This window comes from Metopolophium dirhodum, chromosome 4, assembly GCF_019925205.1.
Source record: "Metopolophium dirhodum isolate CAU chromosome 4, ASM1992520v1, whole genome shotgun sequence".
NCBI classification, from domain to species: domain Eukaryota; kingdom Metazoa; phylum Arthropoda; class Insecta; order Hemiptera; family Aphididae; genus Metopolophium; species Metopolophium dirhodum.
In genome coordinates this window covers 30460014-30468230 of record NC_083563.1, presented here as the reverse complement: position 1 = coordinate 30468230, position 8217 = coordinate 30460014, and the positions used below count along the sequence as shown (strand labels likewise).

Sequence of the window (8217 nt, the reverse complement as noted above, 5' to 3'; positions counted from 1 at the left end):
TATAAAAAAGCAAAATTGGTCCAGCCGTTCACACGTGATGCCACGACCAAGGGAAATAGGATCCATTTTTATATATATAATAATACATAGATAGATATAGATATTATATAGATGGTGTAATAAAAATTTTAACAATAATTAAATCCGACAAGATTTTATTTTTTTTATTTTAACAAAAAAAAAACAATAGAATTTTTTATGTAACTTATTATTCATTCTCTGAAGATTCTTAAAATTTAAACATAAATATAATAGGCTTATAATTATTTATAAATAATTAAATAACACAGTGGGCTACTAAAAATAAAAGTATAATAAATAACCAAAAAATCATATAAAAATTATATAATATGATTTTTATAATACATCTATAATACATTTCAGAAATATAAATATAAAATCTAACATAATTTCTTAAGAAAACATTTGTTGAATGTGTTCAATGGAATTGAAAAATCTGTTTCAGATCATCTATTGTTATTTTTGATGTGATACTGGTACCTTTGAATAAATTATCGGCCATTTGTAGTTTATATGTTTGAATGTTCATTATCCGGGTTTCAATCGTATTGGAACATATAAATTTGTAAACATACACAGGTTTAGTTTGGCCAACTCGATAAACCCGGTCACACGCTTGCGCCTCTAATTGGGGGTTCCAATGTATGTCTACTAAAAACATATGGTTGGCGGCCATCAAATTAAGGCCGACACCGCCAGCTTTCAGTGACAGTAATAAAATCTGGAAAAAGTAAGAAAAAAAAATGTAGTCATAAGGCCCAATAAAGTAGCATAATATAACTTTCTTAAAATAATTTATAACCAGGTAAAAATTAATTAATTATTTATCAATATCTTTTCCAAAAACTCAAAATCGGTAAAAAATATAATCACATTTAAATTATTTTAAATAATATACTGAAGATTTAAAAATTGAATATTTTATTACCTGTGGCCCACTGTTAGGTTGATTGAACTCACGGATGATTTTATTTCTTTTCGGTATTGGAATAGAACCCGAAAACATTTCCATTTTAGCATTGTAATGAGCCAAATGTTTACGGATTAAATAAAGAAAACTTGGCCATTGAGATACTATTATTGCTTTTTCCTGATTTCCGTCAATTAATACTTTTTGATTTACCAAATCACAAATTTTTTTTATCTATGAACATAATTGGATTATTAAATATATTAGTTGCACAACAATTTATGCCGTTCATATTTGTATATTATGCATAATGTCATAATGATAATGACAACATTCTACCTTGGTTGAAATCCAAGATTTTTGGAAAATGTTACTTTCAATCGCAGGTTTTTTCTTAACAGGTTCATCTTCCAAAGTAAGGCAACTCATAAGTTCTGACAAATCAATATTGTTTGGAAAAGTATCAATGTCAGTGTTTTCATTATATGAATCATTATTAAATACATCTGCGTCATCTTCTGGGATACTCTCCATATTATCCTCATTTTTAATACTTTCTTCTGTAATAGGCTAAAAACAATAAGGAAAAGACATGTATTTTCAAATTTTAATTTATTTAAACCACGTACTCCTTTTATTAACATCGGATGGCAACATATTTGTCTTAGCCTTAAAAGTAATACCAATATATGGTATGTTTGTATTTCATCTATGGCCTTGAACTGTCTGAACAATTTAAGTAATTCGGGATGATCTTTGAAAACTTTGTCTTTATCTTGATTTTGTTCTGTAAATAAATATTATATTTATTTAATATTGTAAACATTTAATTATATTTAGTTTATATATGATCAGTTGTAAAGATAATGACAAAAAAAAATACATGGATACAATTATTACACTTAAAATAAACATTTGTAGTACTAAAATAAAAAAAAAACAATGAATTAGTTAAAATGTATTATACCTTGAAAATATTGAACTTTACATTGTACTGGGTCAAATACTTTTTCTTTTGCGACTTTATCGTATAGGTATGTTGCAAAAAGATTACTGGAATAATAAATTACTTTAGTCACTTATTTTTTTTTTTTACTATTACTCTTAATTTAAGATTGATTATTACCTTGAGAACTGAAGTAATTTCTCGTAAGCGTTTCTTTCTTCCTTTGATAATTCAATTTCAATTGTATTTATTTCTTTTTTGGGTAAATTAAATGTTGTAAATTGTGTAAGCTCTGATTTTGTCCGTCTTAACATTAATGTTTTTACGAGTAGGGAAAGCCTGTGTTTCCCTGCATCGTCATTATTGCCGACCCACCTTTTCCAAACCTTCAAAATTAAAAAAATCAATATTGTTTATATTTTTTCCAACCACAATTTCCAAATTCACAAAAAGCAAAATAATTTACAAAAACTCAATTCCCACAACATGTGCTGTACAATCAAAATTATTTTTATAAAGTTAGGGGCCGTTTTCATAGTCGATGCTTAAGAATAAGTATGACTCAAATGAGTTTCTTAAACGAGATTTTGGCGAAAGGAAAAAGTATTACTTAAATTAAGGTAGGTCTCGACCAACCTTAAGCATTGCTTTAAGTTACTATCACAATTTTTTTTTTTTTTTAAATTATCAAAATTAGCTTAAGCAATACTTATTCTTAAGCATCAACTATGAATACGGCCCTAATTGTTGTATTTAATTTTGTTGTCTGTGTGGCATAATAACTAAGAATGTATTCACACAAAAAGTAGCAAAATTAAATTACAGTATATAATATAATATGTATTATGTATACTGAAATTGTTTAAACATAAATAGTTTCTATTATTGTACACATAATTTATTAAAAATCTATAAGAAATACATTATTGTACTTACAGCCCAATCATCAAACGGCTTGCAACGCACAAATTTCAACAAAGTGAAAAAGTCTGCCTCTTTATTATGGATCGGAGTTCCCGTGATAGCCCATCGATTTAAACTTTTAATATTACATACAGCAACTGAAGTTTGAGTCTTATGATTTCTAATATTATGGCCTTCGTCCAAAATAATGCGATCCCACTTTATTCTATATAAAGGACTCTAAAATTATTTTTAAGATGATTAAATTAAAATAAACTTTTTATAATTTGTATAATATGTTTACTAACTGTATTCTGTTTTTTTTTTTGATCCCACATAACTATATTGTAGGACGTAATAACCAAGTCATTTTTTGCCAGCTCTAAAGCTGAAAAACTTCTATTCATCCCGTAATACTGGACAACTTTTAATAGTCCCGGTTTCAATTTAGTTTTAACCTCGGTTTCCCATTGATTGATCAAGGACGCTGGACATATGACTAACGTTCCACCAATAATAACTACAAAAACATATGAAATATTTTTTGAGAAATAATATATTTGGAATAAGGTTTGCTTAAGTTGATAAAATATGGATGAATATTATCTTTGAAATGTTATACCCAATTCATTTAAACTTTAATTAGATAATAATAATTAAATTAAATGTTACCATCATTCCTTCCATTGTCAATAGATACTACTGGTAGTAAACTGTCTTGTTGTTTTTCTTTTGACTTCAAAATTAATGATATCATGGATAGCGTTTTACCCAAACCCATGTCATCCGCTATAACATAATATAACCAGTTTATTATAACAGTATATCATTATGAATACTTTTAGAGTATACTATATGTACCTAAAATACCACCGTGTGGCTCCTGACTTTCTCTCCAAATCAGCCAAGCGATGGCATGTTTTTGATGTGGCATGAGAGGTACAACTAAGCCTTCTGGATCTTCCATCAATATACCAGATGATGGACAAGTATCTAAAGACTTATGTAAAACCTCTAAGACGTCTAATGTCATAGTTTGTTGAGTTAAATAAGTGGACAAGGCTGACATAACAAAATTATTACATATTATATAACTATACCTATATTAAATTATTTATTAAAGAAATTAACAAAAAAAATTACCTTTATCGCCCATATCATGAATATTTATATGAGCCGCTGCTTTTTTTGCCAATGCATTTTTAAGGTTAGAAGATTTTGCTAAAGATTGAGATATAAAAGGTGAGATGGCCGATTCACTTACATCTAATTTCTCATCAAATTTGTTAAGTAATTGTTCATTCTTAATAATTTCATCTAAATATTTTTTTTTGTCAATCTCACCTAAAATTAACAATTTAAATTATTGATTTCAGTTTAAATTTATATCTTTTTAGTCAGATCTGTATGTAATATGCTAATATGCACACTATTAAACTCACTTTGATCTATAACGGAACTACTAGATTGAACTGTATTCATTTTAGGTATCTCCTCAATATTAGATTTGGGTATTGTGCAGTTCCCAGTAATTTTCATACTTGACTCAGTCTCAGTTTCATTATTTCCATATGATTTTTGAGACTTTTTTATATTCTGATGTGTATTAGACCCGGAAATTGATTTATTTTTATTGTTTTGATCATGACTTTTAGTTGAATCTTCTAAATTCTGGTTCTCATTAAAATTACCTGCGCATAAATAATTTTTGGTTTGTAATTAATATATTATTGTATAAATACAGTATTATATTCATACTAATTCTTTAATTCACCTTGTTCTATACACAAATTATTTGATTGAATATTATTAATGTCGTCAGAGTCGTTGAAACTGGATATTGCATTGCAAGAAGTAATTGTATTATTTGAGTTTACACTTGCCAACTTATTATCAGCATCAGGATTCATTTGCATTTCAGTCTTAGATATACTTGTACTTATAATCTATAAAAAAAAAACCAATGCATTTATGTTTTACACCAGGAGTTGTCAACCCGCAGCCCACCTAGTCTTTATTTGGGGTCTGCGAACACATTTAAAGCATAGCATGTATTTTTTTAACACATATTTAATCATTTAAAACTGATTTTATTACAACAAATGTGACCCTAAATTTTTTTTTTTAAATAGGTGGCTCTCTGCCTTAAAAGGATAAAAACCCCTGTTCATCACATTTTACTTATTATGAAAATATAATAATATTACCTCATTGTATTGATGAACATGACTAGGTGAATGAATTAATGAAACAACATTAATCAAATTATTAGAACTCTTAGGAGAACCTAAATTCGGAATTTTTAAATTAGTGTCACATTTTTTTTCATTTTTTGTAGAATTGGTTGCATTTTTCAATTTGTTTTGGTTTTTTTTCAAAAATGCTAGAAATTAAATGAAATAACACAATTATTAATTATAATACCTAAATAATTAAGATTCAAATATATATTTTACTGCAAAATTAAAGTTTATTTTGTTAAGTCCAATAAAAAATAATTACAAACTAAAAAATTAATTAAAACAACCGGGGAACTTGCTCTGCTGTATACCTATATGGTACAGATCATTATTAAATTAGTCTAAATATCTTGAAAATGTCATAACTTATGTATCGAAAATTATAATTTAGGTAATAGTGAAATTGAATGTTTCAAGTTTCTACAGTTAATACTTTTGAAATTACAACATTTGAAATTCAATTACTCATAAAAAATGTGAGGCAAATTTTATTTTTAATTCCAGTAAACAACATTATGAGGAATATTGTATTTTATGTTAAAAATTTTTGACTCCCCATGCATACTGGAAGTACCAACAAGGTCAAATTTATAAGCAGAAACCACTAGCAGAACATTTCCTTACTATACAACGTGCACACATACATACACAATCACACATCATTATATAACTAATACATTTATCGCTCAAAAACTAAAAATAAAAATTTATTATATAATTAATAATTAAACTACTATTTTTAATTTTTTTTATTTATCATTCCATGGCTAATCAGAAACTTCAGTGATTTCATTCATAATGTTAAATTCTAAAAAATAATTATGCTACTACCCCTAGTTCTTACACTCTTGCCAAGGCAGCACGGGGAAATGCAAACACAAGACTGTAGTGGACCGTGATTATGTACTCAGCATACACAATCTCACTTTGTGGGTGCTTCACATGTCACTCCGTGTCAATTTTTTAGTCATAAGTCAATAGACAAGACGCACAAGGCAATACACATAACAACACACATAGTGAGAATATAGAATTAGGTAGCTTAAATAAAAAAAATTGTATTTATAGAAAATATTACCAATCAATTGAAGTATCTTTTTCAAAAGACAACAGTAGATTATCTTCAACATCTGAGTTCTCAATACTACTAAGTTCACAGTCATAAAAATCAATAACATTGTCTTCATAATCTTTGACATAACTAGAGCTGTCAGAAAAAATGAACAGTTAGTTAATTAGAAGTCCACAAATACAATATAAATTCTTTAATTTGAGTAGGTATTACATAATAATCCTTCTTAATTATACTTTATGCTCAAGTTCCAATACATTTTTACTCGAGGTTATATTAAAATTAAAAACTCATTGCAGGCTAAAGTATAATATAAATATGCATTGTATATAAACACATGTCTTACAAAGCTTTATCATTTTATTTTTACATATCGGTTTGAACCCATACGACAAATTATACACAATGTAATAAAATAACTAATAAGGTTATATGACGTACAACAGTAGAAAAAACATAATTCATAAAGAAGGCTTGACTGGCTAATACAAAAGATAAAATGAAGAATCAGTATTTGCAATGTGGATGAGGCATACAACTGAAGAGTTAAGAAAATATGTAGATGAAGAGAAAAGTATTTGGCAAGGGATAGATAACAAGTACAGCGGGCAAGGAACATTGAAATTGACACAAAGTAACGATAATTCAGGTTGTTTTTAGAGGTGAGGAAGTTTCTTAGAAAATAAATGTTTGCCTAGTGTTTGATCTATAATAGCGATTCTCAACTTGAGATCGCCAACAAATTTTTTTGGATTGCCAATACATTACATAAGGCCCTGTTTAAACCAAAAAACAATTGTCGGAAACATATGTTTCTGAATGTTGTTGACAAATATTTATGTTACTGCTTATGATGGGAAATCAGAAACATTGTCACGACAAATATTTGTTTGGTCTGAACGGGGCTTAAAATAGCTGATGAGAATATCTTATAAATATATAATGCAAAAATATATTATCATCGATAGCCAAAAATTAATAGTTGTATTCATTCAAACAAAAGGTTGGGATAGATTTTTAGTAAAGTAACAAGAACATTAGTCAATTTTGGATCAAATATCAATAAGAGTATTCTGTACTAACCAAAAAATCATTAACAAAGTTAATTCCTTTTTCAACTCTATACTAATGAAAAATAGGATTTTCTAAGATGGCTACAATTAAAAATAAATTGGATGGATATCACCAACCATGTAAATGAGTTAACCAAACTGGTTGAGACAAGGATTCTAACCAACAATAGAAAAGGTCATTATGTAAACTTTTTTTTGTAAAATTTAAAATAAATTTATATTAGATTTTAAATTTTAGTAAAATGAATTTATCAAGTATTTATAATTTTTATTTTAATACAAAAATAGTCATAATAGTTTGTAACAACTTATTAATGCGCACATTACAAAAGGGTAGTTAAAATTAAATCTTGGAGATATTATAGAGGGTTATAGCCTCAAAAAGGTTGACATCCACTGATCTATAAGAGCTATAGAAAGGTATATTATATTAGACTGGTGAATAATCATGAGGACAATCATGCTGAGAGCTATAGCAGTAGTAAAAAGATGCCAAAGGACGCACCGTCCTAAAAATAACATCTGAATTACTTAAAGTTTGAATTCAGTAGACATACGATTAATGAATCTAAGAATTTTGAATTCTTTACAACAAATGCTTTGGATTTAATCCATAAGGTCACAAAGTCTGTATAAGAGTAAGAACTAAGTCTCTATAAACAAGTCACTTTCAATTTGCAAAATAATATAATTTATAGAAAAGATGTACCTATACTCAATAGTTAGTTGGTTTAACTCAACAAAAAAAAAATTTTTCTAAACTAACCAGGGTGGGCTGTAATGGAATGGATGTGTTAAAAGTTAAATACAATGATTTAAAATCATTATTGATGAAAAACGATTCTAAGCCTAAGACGTTATGGTATGTGCCTATATTACTAAGGAACGTTCTTACAATGTCCAGTTTAAGTTCACCGACACTTAACCGGACATTGTAAGAACGGTTATAAGTATATATTTGTATGATATTATTGCTATTAAAGTAACTTATTTTACTATTAGTAATACAGTAGGTCAAAAACATTGCATTTGAATCCTAAACCCTTTAAGTA

At 27.4% G+C, this 8217-nt stretch overlaps 1 protein-coding gene across 1 annotated transcript in view; it reads right to left on the bottom strand.

Moving 5' to 3' along the window:
* LOC132943619 (MATH and LRR domain-containing protein PFE0570w-like) overlaps positions 1-8217 on the bottom strand; it is a 32204-nt gene continuing 23987 nt past the window's right edge. Inside the window, 16 exon segments of the mRNA XM_061012648.1 lie at positions 1-742; positions 950-1165; positions 1271-1501; positions 1561-1718; positions 1899-1984; positions 2058-2263; positions 2814-3020; positions 3089-3300; positions 3453-3569; positions 3642-3842; positions 3924-4124; positions 4223-4471; positions 4555-4726; positions 4988-5154; positions 5156-5163; positions 6099-6227. Coding sequence (XP_060868631.1) covers positions 440-742; positions 950-1165; positions 1271-1501; positions 1561-1718; positions 1899-1984; positions 2058-2263; positions 2814-3020; positions 3089-3300; positions 3453-3569; positions 3642-3842; positions 3924-4124; positions 4223-4471; positions 4555-4726; positions 4988-5154; positions 5156-5163; positions 6099-6227 — 2863 coding nt within the window. The 3' untranslated portion in view covers positions 1-439.